Raw genomic sequence first — 23,476 nt, forward strand, 5'->3', positions numbered from 1 at the left:
CACCACTCCTGCCTTTCTTTACATAAAAATCCTTTTTTCGTGCTACAGTTTTAATTACCAGAATGACCTGGGAGAAACACTTGCTTGAGTCAGAAACCCAAAGCATAAAGTGTGAGGCAACTAAGAGCTAAAAGCTTGTTCTGCTACAGGGATCATACGCAGGTCAAAAGCTAAACAAGGTAGAATGTGCTATGCTTCACTGAAGTTTTCGTTTGGTGAAATTTTAAGTTTATGTTCTGGCAAGTGCAACTTACAGCTTCTGTTCTTGTCAAGCGCTTTTGGCCTGAGAGCATTTTAAGGCCAACTGAAAATTTTAACAGATTTTTCTATCTCTGAGTGTCTAACTTTCTTATCTCCGTGGTGGGGAACCTCCTCTACATGGGTCTTATTAGGCCAACCAGGCCTCCCTGTTTGGCCTGTGAGTGGGGAGCAGGTAAAGATGCGGTTGGGCCTAATAGGGTGTTGTACCTGCAAAGTTTCATGCACTGCTCTTTGAAAACCTCACAATCATTGAGGCTTCAAAGCATCCTGAACAACTCTATACAGGTCTTGATGATCAGCTGATTGCCAAGACTTCAAAGCATCAAACATGTCATACTTGTGCCTATGTGGTTTAATTTCAAACTACGTGGCTGAGTGAAAACAGGTCACCTGATGTGGTGTCACCCTCCTGCTAAACTTGTCCTGCAGGGGGCAGGAGACATAAGGATCTGGTCTGACTGGATCCAGTTCCCAGCCCTGATCTATCTGCTTTGGAAAGTTCAGTGTAGCTTCACTTTTATAGGATCCCCAACAGCCCTGCTACTTGTGTTCCAACTTGTGCTGCAGATTCTGTTGGAAGAGGGTGATCTAGTTATCAGAGAAGAGTAATTCTTTGGCTTTTCAACTGAGGCTACCAGCAAGATGCCGCCTACTGCGCAATGTGATAATTCTAGGACCATGTCTGAAACATTTCATTACAACATTGCACATTCTCAATCATAACTCTCTTCTAAATTTATCTGAATTCCCGTGTTGACTTGATATCTGCGGAACACGGATACTAATTTAGATGCGGGTGACTCCATTACTTGGGAATATAAATATGCAACCATTCCAGGCAGGGTAAATGTATGCAAAGCCAGTGGAGTTTGTGTGGATAAAGAGATACAGATGGGATATTGGTTCAGGTGCAAAAGTGTCTTGTTTTTAAGGTTAGGACTGCAGGTTAGGGCTTAAAGTGGTCCTTAAAGACCCATTAGTTTAGAAGCAACTCTTCTTAGGAGATTATCATGTTGCTTGTTTGCTTTGTTGCTGAAATAGTTCTTAGGTATTTTATTTATTTGAAAGTTGATCTGCTGGACTCTATGGTACTTGCATCAATGCTGCTGTTTTCATTAGTATTCTTAGTGCCCCTTATGGTGTGTTAGGATTAGATTCAAACAAACATACAATGTTGGAAGGCTCTTTGTGAGGATTTGGCCTTAAAGGCAGCCTAAAAAATATCATAAATAAGTGAACACTATTCCCCATTTCTGTAGCAAGTATGTGTATATGTGTATTGAAAAACAGAACTGAGCTGGAGCAACAGCCAAGCATTCAAACATTTCTTGCAAAGGGCATTTAAAACCTCCTATCATTTGGCTAAGAGACCTTTAGGGCTTACCAAGCCAAATGCAATCCACCAGTCATGTTTCGTGGCCTGCAAGCACCAGGCATGCAGTAAAGCCACAGGCCTGTGCTGTGTGGGCCTGGTGGATTAAAGGTGGGCAGTCTTTCCTTTCTGGTGGTCATTTTATGGCTGGATGGAGGCCTGCAGGCAGCCCATGGCCTCTGCAAGTGATCAGTTTAGATCTCCGGTGAGAACAATCTGTGGTCTGGTCTCAGGTCAGGGGGAGATAGAGAGGTGGGGCAGGGCTGAAAGACCGTACACGTTTGATACGTGCATGCAGGAACAGAGTTGGGAGAAGTAGACAACGCTGCTACTTTAGTAGGGAGACATAGGCATCTTATGGGTGTGTTTAAAGACAGCAACTTTGGGAACACGAACATGAAGATTGTGGTTTGGATTTGTTCTAGATGCACCTTTACTTCCTTTCCAAACAAACATGCTACGTGCCTCAAAAATCACTCCCCCACCCCCCGCTTTGAACTTCAACACAATCTAGACAGAGATGACTTTGCTTACAAAGAACCCCAGTTTACCTTATTGTGATGCTCCTGTTATGATATTGAAGCAATGATGCTGCAAGCTGATTGCTTGGAAAAGTCATGTGATGTTGGGAGTGTCTGTGGGAAACAGACAGCACCGGAATTAGCTCAGAGTGTAATATGAGCTGCACAGGAAGTGCTTGTGGAGTCGTCTGCTGGAGACTGATGAGAGCAGACATGTTTTCTGTAACACTGCAAAGACAGGAATAAAGCCATGTAAATACGTTTCTGTCTTATCTCTTTCCCCTGCCGGGGGGGCAGGAAAGAGTGGTGTGTTCTTCTCACGCTGAGAAGGATCGCCTATCGCGACCTCTGCCTGGTCCCTGCCGGGAGAGCAGACCGGGAGGTCAACAGGACTCCAAGCCGGGTGCCTGGGAGAGTTGCCAGTTTCTGCTGATAATGGCTTGGAATCCAACAGCTCCATGGGCCTTTATTCTGAATTTGCTCCCCATTTCCCCCCCCCCCCAGGTCCTCCATTAAACAAATGTCTATGCCACCATGATTCTGTTTTATGATCCCAGAACCTGAACATGTCCTAGACTGTGTCTTCCAACACTAAGTGTGTGCTATGATGGTTCTTTTTTCCTTTCCCATAAGGGTAACTGAACTTGTAGGTGCCAAGAGCTGGGGCATTCTTGGCTTGCTTAGGAGCCCTGTTGACTTGAATTCCCTGTATTAGAGTTTACTAGGCACAGTGGTCTGTAGAGATCATGCTACCTTTGCATGCACACTGGGCCCTAATCTATTTATTCACTTATTTAGAGATTTATATCAGGGTGGTGTAATAAATTAGGAAAACATTAAAATTAGTTGATACAAATGGACCTTTTGGGTTTCCTTTTCCTTGTTTGTTTACAGAAGTGATGGACCAAAATTACACGGGTGCTGTTTAAAAATAGTTTCCTAGGAGTGATGTAGGAACTACTGCAGAAGTGGTGGCTACCATGTGACTCCACAGCATCTGTAGAGGGTATCTTGGTGTAGATTATTACATCTTCTGAAGGTAGCATCTAGAAAGTGGGAGGCAGTAATTCTTAGTTCAAGGGCAAGCAGTAGTCAGTGTGCCTTTTTGGTGGAGGAGAGATGTGGGGAGATACGCTTTGCAGTTGGATTAGGATATGAATGACCCAGTGGTTTGACTTAACATGCTTACTATTAATATTATTATTAATTACCCACCCTTCACCATAAGTCCTGGGTGGAACACAACAATTTAAAATACAATATTAAAAACAGTTTAAAATGAATTAGTCACAAGTATAGGGTGGGTTATATATATATATATCTCCCCAGTGTCAAAGACCAGGGCAAACAGATTTAGAAGGCACCAGATAAACCTATGGGGGAGCAGGAATTCCACAATGAGACACACACACGTACGCACACACACTTATTTGGCCTTGTTTGGCCATAATATTACTGGTCCAACAAACTGTGGTCTGTTGGTGCATGAATGAGCACCAAATTTCAGGGTTCCCCATTTCCCTCCTTTGTCTCAGCTCCTCTCTCACACACATCTTCAGAAATTACTTCCTCATTTGTTAAATCAGAGTTTTCCCCTTGACATCTGTACCAGTTTCCTTAAGTGCACTCCACAAACCAGCACCAGCTGACTTAAGTGCACTTTACAAGCCACATTTGTAAACCACAATTTGAAACTGTACAATCCCATGGGGTTCGGGGAGAGTGTGAGGAAACCTTTTAATGGGGTCTGCCCTAATACCATGAAGCAGCAAGAATCAGAAAAACTTCAAGACCGTATTTATTTGTGAACAACAGATCAACAACTCAGCATGGCAGCTGGGACAAGCCTATGGTTCCCACTGAGATGTGGAGGAAGCCAGAGAGGGGAGTTTCTTAAAGAGACAGGCCACACACACTACAGAAACTTGCTTGAGCTTGTTGCTTGTTCCTGCTCTAACAATCCATAGTTTGTTGCACCAGGAACATAAAGCAAACCAAATAACCCCAGATATCTTAAAAATGAACAGACTTATTTTGGCATAAGCCTCCATGGACCAGCGCCTGCTTGATTTAGATACATGAAGTGTTGTCTGCATGGACGTGTGTGCGTGTGTGTGTGTTTATGCATTTGACAAAATGAGCCCTAGATCATGAAATTTTATTCTGCAATGAATTTGTTAACAAGATCATATTGAAAGTGACCTCTTGGTAAAGGAGGATAAAAGAGACCAACCAAATAATATATAAGTGTTGGTAATTGCCCTAGTTATTTCCCTATATTGCTGTCGATTGTGGGCCTGGAGTGCCATTACAAACATGCTTCATGGAACAGAAGTTCCTGATAAGAACACTGCACTTTACTTGTCTGTAAGGCCATTTTTGAACACTCAGAATGGGTATAAATTTATACTTGGAAGGTTTCCTATGCAAGCCCCATTAAAATTAATGTATTTGCATTTTTCATGGGTCCTCTCTCCTTCTTTGGGGCTCTCTCAGAATTCATTTATAGTGAATGGCACCCAGTGCTACGTATGACATGATCACTTTCCTTCAATCTTATCTAGGGCTTATAAAGAGTGCCTTGATAAAAACAACTTAAAAGAAGAAGGGAAAAGGAGAGCCGAGCATGGAGAATGAGACTGAACTAATTCTTGTTTGAAGACAATGCTGTTCATAAAAACGAGAGACAGTTGAGCTTTCATAATCGAAAAAGAGAGTTGTCTTCTAATTTTATTTTCATATACTGAATTAGCACTATGCCCAATTGACAGTGTTTGTAGTGTGCCTGCCAATTAAGTTTCCAGCTTCGTCCATATCAACATGAATTGTATTTCCAAATGTGATCTCGTGAGACACCGTAAACAGATACTCTGCAGGAAGTCCACAAAAGAATATCTTCCCTGACGCTCATTCTGCAATTTGGTAACAAAGGGAAGGACTATGTCAAACATAATTTGCTTGTTTGCTTGCCAAGGGCTGTGTACTCCTTGCATGTGCGTCTTGGATTTTTACCTAGCAATTTGTTTCCACTCACTCTGATATGTATTCTGGCACTGAAGTTACTGGAGTCGACTCAGGTTGGTAACTGAGATGACTGTTCTGCTCCACTCATTCAAACACATGCAGCATGTATTCAATAGATAGATAGATGATAGATAGATAGATAGATAGATAACTGAAAAAAGAAAGTTAAAAATTTTGCATTTCAAGAAATAAATTATCACTCAAATACATAATATATATTTAATAAATGTATTGCTCTTATTCACACCCTGCTTCCATTTAGACATTCCCAGTTTAATAATCTTTATATCTTATGACATCCTTATATCTTAAGACATTCTCACAGAAGCATGAAGTCAAATCTCTTGAAGTCAAATTGTCTTTCAGTATTATTCACTACAGAACCCCAACCGACATACACAAGACAGCACATTTTTGAAAAGATCTTTGCAAGGAACCCCAACATTTTAATATGCATGATCTGCACATCAAACCAGCTTGTGCTCTGTCCCACCAGAACATAAATCCATACTCACGTCTGTATTTCCGATTCCACAGGTCAGTCTGATAAATCAAAAAGGAGGAGGGAGAGTGGGCCTCACTGTCAAGTACCCGTTAGTAGCAAGTGTTATGAGCACATGCCATTTATTATACATGGAAACAGTCATGTGGATTATGGAGGAAACAAGGCTTGAAGGGGTGGCTTGCATAAATTTCCAATTCTGTTGCTTACCCTGGTGACAAATTTCCTGCTAGTTCTTTATTTTCTTGATAAAGGGGCAACCAGGTTTAAAAAGGAGTCTTATGTTGTCTGAGCCTTGGTGCTTGTGCAGAGTGCATGGGATGGGGTATAACCCGTTGTAGGACTGCTGTCAATCTTCATTTGTCAAAGAAGTAAGCTATTAATTAACACATGACAGTGGATCCTTCACAGCTTTATGAAGCATCAACACAAGTGGCAAACCAGTTGGAGCTGGAAAAAGGCACTTTAAGCCATCCAAGTCACCTGAGCCTCCAACTGACAGTGTCAAATCCAGTAGCATCCCCCAGGCTGTGGACCAGCTCCTTCCAGGGGAGTGCTATTCTCTCCAGGACAGGCCATCTCCCCACCTCCCAGACTTGAGAGTTTGGGATGTATGACACCTCTGTCTTTTCAGGATTCAGCTTCAGTTTATTGGCCCACACCCAGCCCATCACTGCTTATTTATAACATTTGCGTGGGAATCACTTCTTCCTTCCTTCTGTGCCAGCCATATTTCAACATCTTTCAAAGAGCTTATTTGAACCACCAAGGGCTGCAGCATGTCCGTGCCCCCCCCCCGAATTGTTTTTAGATCTGCTGCTTTTAAATCTGCTGCCAAGAGTGGAAGGAATTCCTCTTCTAAGGTAGAGGGGAAAGGGGGGACACACCTTGCTGTTTACAAGGCCCTGGTGTAGATGAAGACTTAGGCCTTTTAGGATCTGCAGAGTCACGGCTCATTAGCAGCACCAGTGAGGTTGTGTAAATGCCTTCACTAGGGTTCAGAAGGATTTAGGAGGCCTCTCCATTAGGCACTGTGACACATTGCTTGAAGCATAGCTAAGGTAGGGAGTTCATCAAGGCTTGTCTGGTCCAGTAGTCATCTTGTTAGGAAGTCTTGCTGGCCATCTCTTTTTCTTAAGCAGATTACTAGTTATTACTAGCTCAGAATGGTTACTGTATTCTTAATGGGAGCCCAAATTAGTGGGAGGCTGTGGTTTTGAAAGAGAGACAGAGAGTGACAGCCAGAGAAGTTTGAGTAGAAGACTGAAAGGATATTGGGGTGTTCTCATGTAGGGGACGTGGGTGGCGCCGTGGTCTAAACCACAGAGCCTAGGGCTTGCCGATCAGAAGATCGGCGGTTCAAATCCCTGTGACGGAGTGAGCTCCCGTTGTTCAGTCCCAGATCCTGCCCACCTAGCAGTTCAAAAGCATGCCAAGTGCAAGTAGATAAATAGGTACCACTCCGGTAGGAAGGTAAACGGCTTTTCCGTGCGCTGCTCTGGTTCTCCAGAAGCAGCTTAGTCATGCTGGCCATATGACCCGGAAGCTGTCTGTGGACAAACGGCGGCTCCCTCGGCCTATAGAGCGAGATGAGCGCCGCAACCCCAGAGTCGTCCATGACTGGACATAATGGTCAGGGGTACCTTTACCTTTTACATGTAGGGTAGCAGAACTGTTGCATGCTAGGAATGCTCATGCTGTTTTCCTCCACCTGTGCTCTACTTGTATGTCTGCAAATGAACCAAATCATACAAAAACACCATAGATCTCTCTTCTCCAAAGGAAGTCAGACCCTAATGAATGCTGCCCTTGGAATTCTCACTGCTCAAGAAGTGGGAAGCCTGCACACTGCAGAAATCCATAGATTGGATCATCCCAAAGCTATAATACTTGTGAAGGATTGTTTGTTCTATTTGTTTGTTTAGCATTTTTAATCTTCTGTTTCAGACCTGTGTTTAATTCTCTGGGCGTGGAGAAGAACTTGACATTTGCTTTTTAAATGAAACCAACAGCAGTGCCAATAAGGTTAATTTTTCTCCAAAGCTTCCCCCTGACACAAACCAAGGATATAAACATCCTAGACTGTGGTGCCACTGATCCCATCTTCCAAACTTACTTATTTCTTCATTGAGGGAGATTTGGGGAAGTTCAGTATCTTGGCAATTTTTAAATGGCCCGTTTTATTTCTCCCCCAAGTTATTAATGGTTTTGCTGTCCTTTTCTTCTGAGGGAAATACATAAAAGCCCTTCTCATTTCTCCTTAACTGCAACGACAGGCACTGTTAATTCATTCACCATGCTTGCTGCCCTTATCTATTCCTTACGACTCTCTAACTGACACTGCACTTTCCTCCTGAGTGCCCTACATATTTTTGCAATTGTGAATTTAGCTATTTGGAGAACACTTGCAGGAATTTGGACTTGTTGCTGTTTCTAGGCAGAGTTCAGTGGCTGCAGAGGTATGTAGAAAGCTGCATGCAGCTAATGCAACCATTTAATGGTTGAAAAAGGTCAGACATCTGTGGTGATCCTTGGGGAGGTGGAGACAGGATCCAGAATCTGAAGCACAGCAATATCTTGATTAGAACCAACCAAAAAGTGGTAAAAGAGCAAATTCTCCATCACGGTGGATGTTAAGCAAACCACGGAGTAGGGAACAAAGCGTAGAAGATTTTATGATCTCCAGTCGTAAATCATAAGGGTGGTCCAGCACGTTTCCTTACGTGTGTGTTAGTTAGCAGAGTAGCAATCGCACAGCATCATGTCGAAGGATCAAGTTGTGCATAGACGATGGCAATAAATCACTCATGGAAGCAATGAAACTCAGTCAAGCATTGTTTACTTGAAAGGCAATAAACAATCATGTTGGTAGAAGACTATTTACAACTTTACTACCACACAGATAGCAAGGCACACTTCACCCCTGCATGTTTCCTGTATAAAGCTCAGGCCTGACTGCACAGACAGAGCTTGCAGTCCCTCCCTGTAAGAATTGCGCATGTCCATAGTTAAGAGCTCCACAGCTATTTGTTTAGTTTACAACCACAAACCCCTGTGTTGCAAAATGTGACAATCTACAAAAATGCAAACGCAACATGCTGGCTAATAACTGTTAGTAAATATATAATCCATATGATGTCATTCAAAATATACTAATAAGTCACTTCAGCGTTCCTCGCTATTCATTGGTTGTTTGAATCTTTGCTTCACTCTGATACATATAGCAACTTGCAGTTATTTGTATATTTTGTGAGATGTGATATATGATATATATTATTTTGAAGTGTCTTATTAGTATATTTTGAATATACTAATACCCATTATATATTTACTAACAGTTATTAGCCAGCGTGTTGCGTTTGCAGTTTTGTAATTTGTTTAGTCTACAGCAGCCTATAATCTTGCACTGCGATGCTACAAGAATCTTCAAAAATGTTCTCTCAGTTTCTGGAAATGAATGACTCTCACACACTTATTCTAATGCAAACTGGCATGCTGTTAAGGCTACAAGGGATGCGGGTGGCGCTGTGGTCTAAACCACCAAGCCTCTTGGGTTTGCTGATCAAAAGGTCAACGATTAGAATCTGTGCAAAGGAGTGAGCTCCCATTGCTCTGCCCCAGCTCCTGTCAACCTAGCAGTTCAGAAGCATACCAGCACAAGTAGATAAATAGGTACCATTGTGGCAGGAAGGCAATCTGCATTTCCATGCGCTCTGGCATTCTTCACGGTGCTCCATGAGCCAGAAGCGGTTTAGTCATGCTGGCCACATGACCCAGAAATGCTGTCTGCGAACAAATGCTGGCACTCTAGGCCTGAAAGTGGAGATGAGCGCTGCACCCCATAGCCAAATTTGATTGGACTTAACCATCCAGGGGTCCTTTACCTTTTTACCTTTTCCTAAACCTTTCCTCAGCCCTGGCATAGAGGTTCCACAAGCCTGAATGTGGGAAGAAGGGCTCTGAGCATTTGAAACACTCCAAAGCACTGTGTAGGACAAAGGTGAAGAACGTAAGCTCTTGTCAGGAATTTCGAGGTCACCTTTTAAAATTTGCAACAGGAGTAGTGATTCTAAAGGCTTTGAGAAGCAGGACATATTATTTTTTTGTTGGCCAGTTCTTTTAAAATGGCCTCTATCTGCTCTTTTAACAATAAGTTGCTAAATCAGCTCTGATTCTGAACCAAGATGAGAGACCTTAGATCCAGTTTTGTGGATCTGAAAATAAGTGCTGAACTAGATGAGATAGAGGAGTTCTATGATAACTAAAAAGAAAAAAAGAGCTCTGTTAAGGGACAGAACAGTGAAGGGCTAATAGCTCCACGCTGTAGCAGCTTTAGGGGGTTAGACAGGATTAAGAGTGGGGGGCCATGTGGAAAGGTTAAGCCTTGTGACTACAGCCGACTTTGACCTGCTGTCCAGCGCTGAAGAAAACCATGATGGGCGGGGGGCAGTCTGACCACAGGTCTTCCATTGTCTTGTATAGTTTGATTCCAAGATGGCAACTGTATGGGGGGTTTTTTCTGGACATTAAAAAGAAGAGGGGACTGATTATGCAACAGCAAGCACAGGAAGTGGAGTTGGAGCACTCATGGAAGGGAATTGCCACTACAGTCCTATCTCCTAAAGAGAATATCAACCTTTTCTGTGAATTATCAATTTACTCTGGACTGGTGTTTGAATGTTTCAGTGTATAAAGTAGAACTGAGGAGGGTGGGGCTAGTTTGGGTCAATTGCCTCCAATTCATTAACCACTTCAGTAGCAAAGGTAAGAAAGATGTATGGGTCTGATCCTTCCCTGCCCCAACCACGTCCAAAGAAGGACATTAGATGACTTTTATTTTAACAACACATCTTCATATGTATAAATAGCCAGCACGTGTAGACACAAAGTCAGAAAAGCTAAAGCACAGAATGAACTCAGGCTTGCTAGAGAGGTTAAAAGCAACAAAAAAGGCTTTTATGGGTATGTTCGTAGCAAAAGGAAGAACAAAGAAACAGTGGGGTCACTCAGAAGAGAAGATGGTGAAATGCAAACAGGGGACACAGAAAAGACTGAACTCCTCAATGCCTTCTTTGCCTCAGTCTTCTCTGATAAAGAAAACAATGCCTGACCTGAAGGATTTGGAGCAAATGATTCAGCAGAGGAAACACAGCCCAGAATAACTAAGGAGATAGTACAAGAATACTTGGCTAGTTTAGATGTATTCAAGTCTCCAGGGCCAGATGAACTGCATCCAAGAGTATTAAAAGAACTGGCAGATGTGATCTCAGAACCACTGGCAGTCATCTTTGAGAATTCCTGGAGAACAGGCGAAGTCCCGGCAGACTGGAGGAGGGCATATTTTGTCCCTATTTTCAAAAAGGGGAAAAGAGAGGACCCAAATAATTACCGCCCAGTCAGTCTGACATCAATACCAGGGAAGATTGTGGAGCAGATCATTAAGCAAACAGTCTGTGAGCACCTAGAAAGGAATGCTGTGATCACCAATAGTCAGCATGGATTTCTGAAAAATAAGTCATGTCAGACTAACCTGATCTCGTTTTTTGACAGAATTACAAGCCTGGTAGATGAAGGGAACGCAGTGGATGTAACCTACCTTGATTTCAGCAAGGCATTTGACAAGGTGCCCCATGATATTCTTGTAAAGAAGCTGGTAAAATGCGGTCTTGACTATGCTACCACTCAGTGGATTTGTAACTGGCTGACTGACCAAACCCAAAGGGTGCTCATCAATGGTTCCTCTTCATCCTGGAGAAGAGTGACTAGTGGGGTGCCACGGGGTTCTGTCTTGGGCCCGGTCTTATTCAACATCTTTATCAATGACTTGGATGATAGACTCAAGGGCATCCTGATCAAATTTGCAGATGACACCAAACTGGGAGAGGTGGCTAACACCCCAGAGGACAGGATCACACTTCAAAACGACCTTGACAGATTAGAGAACTCGGCAAAAACAAACAAGATGAATTTTAACAGGGAGAAATGTAAAGTATTGCACTTGGGCAAAAAAAATGAGAGGCACAAATACAAGATGGGTGACACCTGGCTTGAGAGCAGTACATGTGAAAAGGATCTAGGAGTCTTGGTTGACCACAAACTTGACATGAGCCAACAGTGTGATGCGGCAGCTAAAAAAGCCAATGCAATTCTGGGCTGCATCAATAGGCGTATAGCATCTAGATCAAGGGAAGTAATAGTGCCACTGTATTCTGCTCTGGTCAGACCTCACCTGGAGTACTGTGTCCAGTTCTGGGCACCACAGTTCAAGAAGGACACTGACAAACTAACTGGAACGTGTCCAGAGGAGGGCAACCAAAATGGTCAAAGGCCTGAAAACGATGCCTTATGAGCAACGGCTAAGGGAGCTGGGCATGTTTAGCCTGGAGAAGAGGAGGTTAAGGGGTGATATGATAGCCATGTTCAGATATATAAAAGGATGTCACATAGAGGAGGGAGAAAGGTTGTTTTCTGCTGCTCTAGAGAAGCGGACACAGAGCAATTGATCCAAACTACAAGAAAGAAGATTCCACCTAAACATTAGGAAGAACTTCCTGACAGAGCTGTTCGACAGTGGAATTTGCTGCCAAGGAGTGTGGTGGAGTCTCCTTCTTTGGAGGTCTTTAAGCAGAGGCTTGACAACCATATGTCAGGAGTGCTCTGATGGTGTTTCCTGCTTGGCAGGGGGTTGGACTCGATGGCCCTTGTGGTCTCTTCCAACTCTATGATTCTATTCTATTCTATTCTATTCTATTCTATTCTATTCTATTCTATATATATAAAAGGCTGTTTGCACAATTTAAATCAGTTGCGCAGGCATTATATGAGTTTTGCTTTGCATTTTCCTGTTTGGCTCCACTGATCAAGGCCTTTGCTACTCTCAGCCACCTCCACAATCTGTACTTTGCTGTTGACATTTGTGTAATTTAAGAAATTTAAAAGGGCAGCTTTCCTCCTGGCATTGCTTTCCCGAATTGTGTCCAATAGCTGCTGAAGAGCATCTGTTAGCTTGTGTTGTTGTTTTTCTCCATCAACAGATTGGGCCTGATGGATAGGTGCTCACCTCCCTCCTTTCCCTCCTCCCCTTCCATTTCTTTTATAGCCCTAAGAAGCTGTCATTTACGTTGAAGCACGATTGTTAAATAGCCCCCACCCCGTTCCTGATTGATGGAGGCTTGAAATATACTAGGTTAACAATGGAGAAGAAGCAGAAAAAGGAGAGATTGACTCACTCATTGCCATGAAAAGTGGCAGATTGGCTTTTTCAGAGATGACTCTCTAACTTCGCCTCCACCCCCCCCCATCTCCTCATTCTTCGTCTTCTGTCTCCCCAACTCCCTCTGCTCTCAAATGTTAATTTATTACACGGGGGAAATAATCTATTACACTTGGTCTACAGAGGCTCTCACGTACCAGTGGCTGGCTATCGTACTAGCATTAATCAGTTAAGAGACGCCAAAGAGCAAAAATGAGGTGCTTGCCCACAGGCGCGCTCATTGTTTACCAGTCAGCCATAAATATTGACTCATAAATATGCAGGCCTCCTCTTACGTGAAAAAGTGAAATGACAGGTTCAGGAGACGAGGGGATTTGCGAGTGGGACAGAGCCGAGATTGTGCAGCCTTTTAGGCACCAACTAGATGTGAGGGTGGAAGGATGTGATTTGAAGTTAATTATGGCCAGGCAGGAGAAGGAAGCTGACATCCCTGTCCCCACTGTGCAAGAAATTAAAAATAGTATCAGGGATGCAGGGAAGCCTGGGCAAAGGGAGGGTATAGCGCCTTCTTCCCTCTGACTCACATTACATATTAAATTGCCACTTCATCCTGCGCAAGGAATGAATCGCATGGAAGCTTCTTTCTCCTCTTTTTTTTTAACAAAAAGAAAAATGACCGGAAAATCTGGTTTTAGTTGGGAGGACACCTTTCCAATGCCAAACATGGTGGTCGGTTATGCTCCAAACATGAGAGTAAAAAAACAATTTGCAGTGGGTTTTAAAGAAAGTTATTTAGCAGTCAAAACAATTTTTTTTTAAAAATCCTTCCAGTAGCACCTTAGAGACCAACTAAGTTGGTGCATAGTATGCATGCACACAAAAGTTCATACCAATAACAAACTTAGTTGGTCTCTAAGGTGCTACTCAGATTATCAAGAGGAAGAATCTGCTTTGACCTCTAATATGCATCATATTAACATTCACCATGGAATGTATCCACTTCATTTTAAAGACTGTTGAGACTCTTTGAGAAACTGGCAAGATGACCACAATAGCCCTGGGCTCCTTTGGAAGGAAGGGTAGAATAATAATAATAATAATAATAATAATAATAATAATAATAATAATGTCATTTTCCTTACAAAAGTGACCCCAAACAACTTACATTAAAACAAAATAATAATAATGTAAAAAGAAAAACTCAGGTCTTGTGAGGTGAGTAAGCATGTCACATTATATATTTATCTAACAACATTTATATATCACTAAGTGGGGTTGCTGCTGCTGCTGCCAGTTTTGACCTGGTCTTGCTGTTCTTAGGGTTGCTATGTATCTGACTTCACAAAGGACCATCACCTGAAGAACTGTCTGGTCCAAGTCCAGATTAAAAATTGGGGGTAGGATCCAACTAAAGTGTCCTGACAAGAGATGCCCAGTGCAAGAACTTCCACTTGTTCTATGGGGCTTTCCCCATTCTCCTCTGCCCATACACCTCCTGAAATTGGCTCTGCAGGGAGATCAGACGAATCCCCAGAATGGCATGCAAGGAGAGGAAAGGGGATCATTCCTTCTGGCAGGCTGAAATGCTTCCCCTGACAGAATGACCTCTGCAGTATCCTTCAAGTTGCCCACCGGCATTTAGCATCTAGACAGTAGACTGAAAAGGTGCCTGATCACTGTTCCCCACAATTATGAGGTGTATTGTGGTAATTATTTCTAAATTTGCATCTATGACTATCAATTTGCATGTACAAATCCCATGCAAATCTTTGACCTCTTTTTTGGGCGTTGCCCAGATAGTCACCCTAGTTCTTGCTGTGTGTAGATACATTTCCCTTTAAATTTAAAACGAATGAATACATACAGTTGGGAAATGGCCACTTTTTCAGGTTGCAAGGCTATTCTGGATAGTAGGCCCCATTGAACTTAATGGGACTTTCTTCTGAGTAAACATGCCTAGTTGCACTGTTTAAATACCACTTAGAGGTGAGCCAGCCAGAATCAAGTGCTGAAACTCTGATGGTCAAGCGATCAGTTCTGATGCAGTGCCAACATTGCCATGAAAGAGAATGGCACATGAAAGCAGAGAAAGTGAGGAAGATAAATTAGAACAGAAGAACATGGTCCAGGATGAAAAATACATCTGGCATTTCTGTTCATTGAGGATACACAACATTTCTGCAATGCCATTGCTAGGGTTCTGTGTTACCTGAGTTCTAATAGGCAATAATTCCTTGCATGAGATCTCCAGTCCTTCAGCTACTCTAGCAGAGCCTGCCATGCTTCTTTCAGGTTTGTAGTGGAGCAATAAATGGATATAAATTCCCTCTGGGAGGTTGAGGTGGGGTGAGAGAAAATATGTTCCTCCTACTGCAGTGCAGTGGATTCTTTTAATCTTTAGAGCTTCCTTTGGGGACACCTTCGGCACGCACACGAGTCCAGTATAGGATTTTTGTATCCCAATTCTTCTCCCTCTCCCTGCTGTCCTGCTCAGAATCAGAGTGGCCTAATTTGCATGTGCAAATGGACTGCTAACTCTTCGGATCAGAAATTTTAACAGTATTTTCTGTGACTTGCTTTTTGTTTTTTCTTGGCATTTGGCCCAGACCTTTGGGGAAGGATAGATGGACCTGATCTCATGTCAGGAAAAAAGTGATGCTCTTTGAAATTATTATGATGCTTTCTGATGACAAAACTAGAATAAGAAATTGAGATGTGAGTACTATTTTGACTCTGCAAAAGCCCTGTTGATCATGTACCAATCTTCACATGCATTCCTTAAGGTTTCCATTTGTAGTCATGTTCATGCAGGATTTAAGGCACTTGGATGTGACTTGTTCTCAGTCTATTAATGATGCTTTTTGACTGCAAAACCTAAGTGCAAGTGGTAGAATTAGGACTATGCCACTAGATGCATGAGGTACTAACCACAACTAATTGTGTTCATTTTATCTAATTATAAATATGTGGCTAGTGAAGAAGAGTCAGAGTTGGAACATGTTTGGCTGCTTCATTATTAAGGAGCACTTGTTTTGACATGCTTCATTGGGCATTGGGCCTTCATAAGGTTATAAGAGTGCAGTTTTAATAATCTATGTAAAAAAAAATGAACTGAAATAAATAAATGCTTCCATGCCTACTTCATCATATGTAAGAAGCTATTTCTCAGTGTCGTTCTTAGTACTCTGTCAAATAGTGTAGAGCAACTATCATTGTGCCTGTATTTTTTCAGTGATCCTCAAGAGTAGCCAAGATGACTTGGAACCTCTTCAAGAAGAAGCCCCAGCCGGAGCCCATCATAGCTGTTACCCCGGGCACTGCGGCACCCCATATCGCTACCACAACGTCGGCACCAGCAGTGTCAATGGACAACACGACACAGCCTTCAGGCCCAGTAGAGAGCCAGGAGGATGTCTTTGCCAAGATTAAAGAAAAGTTCATGAACGAGATAAACAAGATTCCCTGTAAGTAGCTTGCATATGCTGCCCCTTTTTTGGAGACTTTGCAGAAATGTTCTGCTTGCTCCATTACTGCAGTTTCTAAACCTGTTTGTAGAATGCAAAGGGCTGGGCTGGCACCAAGCCTGAATTCCCTCCTGGCAGAAGACTACTTGTGGGCAATTAACTACTTGTGGGATAAATGACAATGATGTATACTCAGAACATCCTTGTGGTACAGGCCAAAGTGTTTAAGGCTTTGCAACGTTGTAGGTGCTTTGTGGGCTGAACACAAGGGTTAAAATGGGCACCTGATGTCATTGCAACATCAGGTGTTGGAGAGGTCAAGTTTGGCCCACTGGGGGTTGAGGAGATGATGTTCTGGCCCTCAGACCAGATCCAGTTCCCCACGCTTGCTCTAGGTATTGTTGGACTGCAATTCCTATCATTCATGACCATTGACCATGTTGGCTGCGGATGACGGGAACTGGAGTCTTAACAGCATCTGGAGAACCACAAGTTCCTCATCCCTGACTTAGTCAACCTTATTCAGGAACATTACTGAATGGTTTTCTGCTTTAAAAAAGAGCTTTATTGAAAAATATGTGTGGTTTGCGGAAGGAAAGAGACTAAGAAAATAATTGTGTTTTTAAAAAAGAAAAAGAGAGAGAAATTACACTCTATATTTAATGGAAAGCATATTGATTTTTAGCCTTTAAGAAGCCACCTGGAAGGATGAGACTTATAACAGAACTGTTGACAGGAAATGTTGTATCCATAGCATTTTCATAGGATAGGAATGGTCATTGCTTCATAGGGCTGCCCCTGTATGCAGGTCAACATCTGAAAACCCATGGTCAAAAGTGCAGCAGGTAGGGGTGGTGTCCTTTAAGTCATGGCATCTAAATAATGGAATGCCTGTCAGTATGCAGCAGCAAGCATTGCAAATTATTACTTTTAGTTTTGTGCTTTTTTTAAAAAAAAAATTAAAATGGAGGTGACTTTAGAAGTGGTGCTGGTGGGAATCCTGGACCCAACAATCAGGGTACAAGTTAATTACCCTTGGAATAACTAAATACATTTCCTGGGTTGTGAGTAGTATGACCTATGCTTGCATTTCAGGCACTCGGCCATCCCAGTAAATTCCGCTATAACTGTGCAATGAGAGTGTTTTGTATTTTCAGTGCCGCCTTGGGCCCTGATTGCCATTGCTGTAGTTGCTGGGCTGCTGATCCTCACCTGTTGCTTTTGCATCTGCAAGAAATGCTGCTGCAAGAAGAAGAAGAACAAGAAGGACAAAAAGGGGATGAAAAACGCAATGAACATGAAAGACATGAAAGGCCAGGTAAAATGACACCTCCTGGGAGAGGATCGGTTATGATGCTGCAGTTAGCATGATGCGGTGAGGACTTGCTTGTGCTTTTGGCGGGATGAAAATCGGATGTACAAGCAAAGAGTTCAGTTCTTTTTTTATGCAGGGAGTGCATGAGAGCCCCAACCAGGTAGGGCCAGCAGTGAGATTTGAAATTGGCCCTTCATTGCTTGTAGCAGCAGCAGCCTTAAGATAAAAGATTGACCATCGAAATGCAAGCCTTGATATTAGTCAGGGTAGTTTGCAACCCATCCCTAAAACCTGTCTGTGTAGAAGTAAAGCTCACAGAGTTCCTCTTTGCTATGAGGACTTACCTGCATCAAACAGAAGACCAGTAGCTCTCAGGATCAAGATATCCAGCCTTTCTGGTGCATAAAAAATATACATATGCTGGATGGTTAAAAAAAAAAAGCATTATGCTTCTCATGTGAGTATGTTTTTGATGGGCAGATCCTTAGTTATAATGTATATTCCAGCTTTTCTAGGAAGTGCTGTTGGGCAAACCCTACTGGACATGAATGGGAGCTACGCAAGACTTAGAGTAGTGGATAATATTCTGTTTAAAAGGGGGAAGTTAAGTAGATTATGGTTCTATCAGCATTATAGTATTTTGTAGTAGATTTTCCTGTGAGCCTTATCTACAGCCTGCAATGCACTAGAAGTCAATGGAAGGTAGGAATACATACCTTTTCTCCCACCAGCAATGGTGACTTCTCTTGTCCAGTACCTGCAGATGAAAAATATTAAAGGCCACAAAAGCACTAGAGGATCTGAAAGGGTGTTGCTCCCAGGAAGTATTGTGTACAAAACAGTCAATAAATCCCAGCTCATAAAAGTGTCTGGTGCAGCGTCCCACCTGATGCCACCATCACACCAATCCCCCCCCCCCCTTCTTACTGCTCAGGGTTATAATGTTTGCTTTGCTGGCAGCAATCAAACTAACTCAGCAGCAAATCCCATTAGCAGTTAAAGATAGACAAACCTGTGAAACTCTGGAAGGTTTTATGGGCACTAAATTCTTCTCCCATATTGGAGACTTTTGATTTGGTAACTTGGGTAGCAGGCTCAGAAATGGGACTTTTATAGCCCATATTGCTGGAACTCTTTCTCTCTCTGTTAATGAGGCTATTTGCATGAGGTGCTTTAATGAAGCACAGCCCAGAGGTGCCTAGTCATCCAGATCCCTCTGCTGTGTGCTGAGATTCTGCATGTAATGAAGGGAGGATGGAGAAGAGATGTCACAAAGCTTTCCTCATGATTCTCCGCCTTGAGTCACTTCTCTTGCCAAATCCAACAGTGGAAGATTTGGATGTCATTAACTGGTTGTGTTTCCAGAGACACTGGAAAATGAGGAAAGCTGGGCCAAGGCTAAACAGTTAAATTCCTTGAGGCATTTCAGCATTGTTGGTAGCAGGACCCAGAAAATGCATGCAAAACCAAGATAACAAATTACTAAGACAACACCCTCTTCCTTGCAACTAGGCAGTCTGGAATAATGGAAAGGACATAGCTCAGTAAAAGAGTGTGCATGCTTTGCATGTAGAACATCCCAGGTTTGATCCCCAGCATGTTCGCTTAAAAAAAGGGATTGGGTAGCAGACAATGAGAAAGATATCTGTCTGAGACATTGGAGAGCTGCTGTCAGGCAAGGGACCAGGATAGATGGGGAAATAATCTGACCAGGTATAAATTGCCTTCCTAATAGAAGTGATCTGGTGGTTTTGTGCTTCATTTAGAGTCCCAAGTGAAAGGTTGACATTCATCATTTTAGCCTGGTACCTAGCCCACTTCAGACATTTGAAAGGAATGATGGGAAGCTGAACGACTCCTCTTGCTTTTGGACATCATACGCAGAAGGAGGATGTGCATCCTGAACATGGGACAGAGCAGTCACCTTCCTCCCTCTCACTTCCCACAAGACCTGGACATGTTTTCTAGGTTAAGAACACCAGAAGAGCCTATTGGATCTAAGCCAATAGTCCATCAGATCCAAGAGCCTGTTCTCACAGTGGCCACCCAGGGGCAAGAGCATGGTCTGTTCTGAGGTTTCCAGCAACTGGTATTCCTGAGCATTACTGCCTCTGACCATGGAAGGCTAGCAGTCAGTCTCAGCTCTAAGGCTCCTTACTCATGGCAAGGCAACTATGCCTTCCCTGCTAGCTTCATTATTGTGTAACTTCCCAGTGTAACCACTAATGGGCGTGCCATTAGTGTAACCACATTGCCTAATGCAAAGCCAAGTGTGGGGTGGGGCGATGGACTTGCGTGGTTCTTTCCACCTTATTAATACATGCATGCTCCATCCTGGGATTGTACTCGGTAGTTAGGGAAACTATTGGACTTGCGTGGTTCTTTCCACCTTATTAATACATGCATGCTCCATCCTGGGATTGTACTCGGTAGTTAGGGAAACTATTGCAACAGAGCCTGCTGGATCATGCCAGTGGCCCGTCTCGTCCAGCATCTTGTTCTTACATTGGCCAACCAGATGCCTGTGGGAAACCCACAAGCAGCACCTGAGCACAACCACCACCACTGGAATTCAACTATTCTGTAATCCTCTGATTTTATTAAATTTGGGTTTCCCATTGCTGATTAACTTGAGCAAATGTTTGAGCAAATATTAATTGCAGTATTCAGGATTTTCAGACAGGAAGGATAGATTAGATGTCAATGCCTAGATGCATCAGTTAATTGAGACATAAAAACCTCTGGAAAAATGCTTCCCTAGCAAGTAGGATAACTTGTGTAAGGATAACATAAAAAGGCACAGTTCTGTTGAATGTGTTTGATGCAGAAATCTGCCCCGAGTCTCTGGTCATAGTAAGAGCCATTTACTAAATGGGTACAACATAAGATTTTCCTACATATCTTCTAGCTGAGCTACACCAGTCACAAATGTGTAGCTGTCATTGTGCTGGGGGAACTGAACTCTGTTGTGCAGAACTCAGTGGCCTGGTTTGCACATCACACTAAGGCAAATCATGGGTTAGTGTGATTGCATGGTCTTCTGGAGAGGAGAGTGCAAGTGCTTCACTCTTCCCTGGGTTATTTTGCTGCTCCCCAAATGAACCATGAGCCATAAGCTATAGGACAAGCCTTGGTTACCATTCATGAGTAGTCTGGAGATAGTTAAACCATGAGTCCTGGTGCAACAGCAAAATGCCTGGGGAAGAGCAAAGTGTCAATGAGTGTAACTATCTTTACAATAGTTCCCACATTTGGGCTAAGCCATAGTTTTATGCAAACCAGGCCAGTGACTGTATATCTTCTGCTTCAAACAGAGGATGAATGCCAATAGCAACAGACAGTATTGGAGCTTTTTCTGTCTATAAGTCTCTGGAAGCACTAGACCGCACCCTCTTAGCAGGATCATTACAACAGCTATGTGTCTTTTCTTTGCATTTTATTTTTTGTTCTTTGTTGTTGTTCTAGAAGCAGGGACAAATATGCAGTCCCTAAGTTACTAATGTGCATAGAAAGTCATGTTTTCTCTTTCTCTCTGTCTTTCTCTTTTCCCCTATGTACTTCTGTGCTTTTCAGGTTCCAGAGAAATCCAGGTCCAGTAGTTACCTTCATTCAGTTTTGTGAGACAATTTACAATAAAGCGGGGAGAAGAAATTGGCTGGTTCAAAACACACAGTGGCAAATTACCTTGTTTGCACCCTTCTAAGCAAAATGAACATGAGTGCAGATACAGCGTTGTCACAAGGGACAAAATGCACAACAGGTTTTTTTAAAAAAAGAAGCAACCCCAGAATGGCAACTTCTGTTTTGAAGGAAAAGCTCCCAGTCCACTTTGAGGGCCCATGCAATTTTCAGCAAACAAGACCTGCAGTGGGAAATTACAACCAGGGGTGTGGCTTCCAGTGCGAAATTGGTGCATGGTCCCAATTTGGATCAGGAACATGATCTGAGTCAGCTTCCCACACAGATGCTTTTCTTTCAAACTGAAGCGACTGGTTTAATGTAATGTGTAGTTAGTCCTTCACCCCACCCCCCAAAATGGTTTCTTGAAATTGTAATTGCCCAATCCCCCATACAGCATACATTTTGAAGGTATGGAGTCTGTGGTTTCTCAGGAGCACTAGGTGTTGTTGATGATGTGTGCAGTTTTTGTCTCTATAATGCCCTTCTCTTCCTTCTCTGTGCTCTCGTTGCTCTCCTTCTGTGTTGTTCTGTCTCCATCTTATCTGACTAACCTGGATGTCAACTCACGGTAGGTCCTGATGCAAACATCGCTTCCCTTTTAGGCTTAAAGGGACAAGGGAAGAGGGTTTAACTAACACACAGTTCAAAGTTCTACGCAGGCTTTGTTAAGATGGTGGAGTTAATTGTGATATGGGACTTATACTGGGGAAGGTAAACAAATTTTTCTTACAAATTTTTGGTTAAGGGGACATTAAATTCCTGCAAATCTACCCAGTTGTAAATGAGGTTGAGTGCAAAGTCTGTTTTGTGTTAATTGTTGGATAATGTGCATCATCAAATGAGTGTTTTAGCAGATCAGTTTCTCTGTCAAGACAACAGACTTGTCCATACTGCCGCTTGGCCTGTGCCTGAGCTGAGCGGTTTTCCGCTTGCTCCTTTCCCAGGGAAATAGTGCTCTTTAGCTTTAAATCGGAGCAAACAGCAATATGTGGAAAACCCAATTGCAGTTTGCTCTGATTAAGCAGTAAAGGTCAGGGGGGAAGCAGTGGGACAAGAAAGTGTGTGGATAAACTCCACAAGGCGAAATGAAACTCTGAATTTGCATGTGTCAGTGACCTGATTGTGTTTTCAAGAATTTTGTGGGGAAGGAACTAGTTTGAAAATATACAGTACATTTGACCAAGTTAGATCAATGTATTTCGTTTTAAATACGTGAATTGCTTGAACGATTAACATGTACATTGAGAGTATGTATGCATGCATACAAATGTGTGAGTGTTCCAGTCCCATTTGTTTTATGCAAGGTACAAAAGGAGAACATTGGATTTAGGTGAAGCCCCTGTTTCATTTCCTAGGCACCAATCCCTTAGTGAACCCCAGCCACCCTCTCATTAAAGCTACTGAACAGCCAGGCTCCTCCCCCTGCTGTATCATGGCAACCCCACCTCCCATAATCCTCTTGCCATAGATTGGTCCCCTTTGTACACAAACCAGATAACAACAGTTCCATTGCTTACACTGTTCTCCTTGAAATCTCTCAGAGTTCACAGTTGCCGGAAATCTAATCTTTATATTCTGAAAGTCAGAGCATTCAGCATTTATGCAGAAGATTACTGAGGTGTTAAATTTATGTAGCAGCTTATCAATATATAGACTGGGCAGCTTACAAGCAAATCAATATTAAATACAGCATGTAATAATAAAAATCAACACTAAGAAATTTCAGGCATCCAAAAAATAGACTTTTATTTGCAACAGAAACAACAGAAACCGTTTACAAACCAGAGTAAACTTCACTGGCCACAATAGCCCAAGGTTAGTTTAAAGTGCAATTAACAATAGTCGTAACTGAACGGTGGGTTCTGTCTCTTCCTTCCCCTAAATCTGCTATCCAATAGACCTGTGGCTCTCCAGATAAAGCGGGACTCTCATCTCTCATCCCTGACCATTGTCTGGGATTGATGATGTGAGTTCATCAACATTTGGATGGCCTCAGGCCTATAATCTCTGTAGTAGATTATGATGATTAATTCATTAATCCCTCCAAGGCAATAGACAGTTAAATAAAAATATGCAATAAAAACACCACATAAAACAGAACAAAACCATTACTAACAAAGTGG

General features: G+C 42.7%; 1 protein-coding gene across 4 annotated transcripts in view; it reads left to right on the plus strand.

Moving 5' to 3' along the window:
* SYT2 (synaptotagmin 2) overlaps positions 1-23,476 on the plus strand; it is a 145,098-nt gene that overhangs the window by 105,544 nt on the left and 16,078 nt on the right. For all 4 annotated transcript variants that reach the window (XM_083444519.1, XM_083444521.1, XM_083444522.1 and 1 more), the window contains 2 exons: positions 16,126-16,357; positions 17,515-17,675. In XM_083444519.1, the coding sequence (XP_083300645.1) occupies positions 16,147-16,357; positions 17,515-17,675 (372 nt within the window). In that variant the 5' untranslated portion in view covers positions 16,126-16,146. The remainder of the gene's footprint in view (positions 1-16,125; positions 16,358-17,514; positions 17,676-23,476) is intronic.

The sequence above is a fragment of the Podarcis tiliguerta genome (genome assembly GCF_965153285.1).
Source record: "Podarcis tiliguerta genome assembly, chromosome: 6".
Taxonomy (NCBI): domain Eukaryota; kingdom Metazoa; phylum Chordata; class Lepidosauria; order Squamata; family Lacertidae; genus Podarcis; species Podarcis tiliguerta.